This window comes from Sinocyclocheilus grahami, unplaced genomic scaffold, assembly GCF_001515645.1.
Source record: "Sinocyclocheilus grahami isolate Dianchi unplaced genomic scaffold, SAMN03320097.WGS_v1.1 scaffold13404.1, whole genome shotgun sequence".
NCBI classification, from domain to species: domain Eukaryota; kingdom Metazoa; phylum Chordata; class Actinopteri; order Cypriniformes; family Cyprinidae; genus Sinocyclocheilus; species Sinocyclocheilus grahami.
This window is the reverse complement of record NW_015514890.1, coordinates 3594-4782: the sequence shown is the minus strand read 5'-3', so window position 1 is coordinate 4782 and position 1189 is coordinate 3594. Positions and strand designations below refer to the sequence as shown.

General features: G+C 27.2%; 1 protein-coding gene across 1 annotated transcript in view; it reads left to right on the top strand.

Moving 5' to 3' along the window:
* The window catches only part of LOC107579000 (GREB1-like protein), a gene marked incomplete at both ends in the record, with an annotated part of 4085 nt that overhangs the window by 802 nt on the left and 2094 nt on the right, over window positions 1-1189 (top strand). Inside the window, one exon of the mRNA XM_016264892.1 lies at window positions 147-323. Within this exon, the coding sequence (XP_016120378.1) occupies window positions 147-323 (177 nt within the window). The remainder of the gene's footprint in view (window positions 1-146; window positions 324-1189) is intronic.

The following is a 1189-nucleotide window of genomic DNA, read 5'->3' as shown; positions in this document are numbered from 1 at the left end:
ATAAAAGTATCGGTATCAGCCTAGTTCTGGGAAAAGTGGTGTCGGTGCAACCCCGGTGTAAATCTTGGTCAGAAGTCTTTCTTCGCGGAGTCTTTCTGAAGAGTCTTTTGCAGCACGTAGTGATCCATGTTTGTGTGTTTGTGAAGGGTTTTCGGGGAACTGTATTGGCTGTGGTGAGAAAGGGTTCCGCTACTTCACTGAGTTCTCCAACCACATCAACTTGAAGTTATCCACTCAGCCGAAGAAGCAGAAGCACTTAAAGTACTACCTGGTGAAGAACTCTCAGGGTGCTCTGTGCAAGGGAACCCTCATCTGCTGGAAAGGTATCACACTTACATGCAAAATGCCGCAAGGCATAGACAGTGGACTGTTTTAAAGTTTTGATGCTGTTCATCATTTAAATTAAGTACTTAGCAAATGGATTAAGATGTTGTATTTCAAGATGTTTTCCAAATTGAACTACCCTTTTGTTATATTTAACTAACTAAATAAATAAAAAATAAATTTTTGTTAAATATTTTGCTACATTTTATACTAAAGTTTATTTATTCAAATTGTATTTATTAAAAGTTAAAATGTCTCTGATTAATTTAAATATCTATTTAATTGATAATTCAATAAAAAAATTTAATTAATAAATTGATAATTAATGATCATTTACACAGAATTATTATTTTTTTTTTATTTACACAGAATAAATTATTTACACAGTATACATACAATTATTTAAACATAATTTACACATTTAAGTATCATTGTTTTATTTAACAAAAAAAAAAGTTAAGTATTTTTGCTACATTTCTAAACATTAAATAATGCAAAATATTAAACGTAACAAATTAAGTGAGTCTGTTGGATTGGAATTAAAATGTATTTGCAATTGCATATTATATTGTAAATTAATACATTGATAATTAACGATTTCTTCCATGAAAGATACACTATTTACACAGAATACATACAATTATTTATTTACAAAATTAATTATCATTGTTTTATTTTTAAAAAACACTTTTTGTTAAGTATTTTAAGTATTCTTGCTACATCTCTAAACATTAAATAAGGTCAAATGTTCAATTAAATGTCTGTTTAATTGCAATTTAAAAAAATTAAATTAATACATTGATAATTGATGATTTATTTCATAAAGGTTAAGATAAATTATTCACAGAGAATATATTGTACAAAT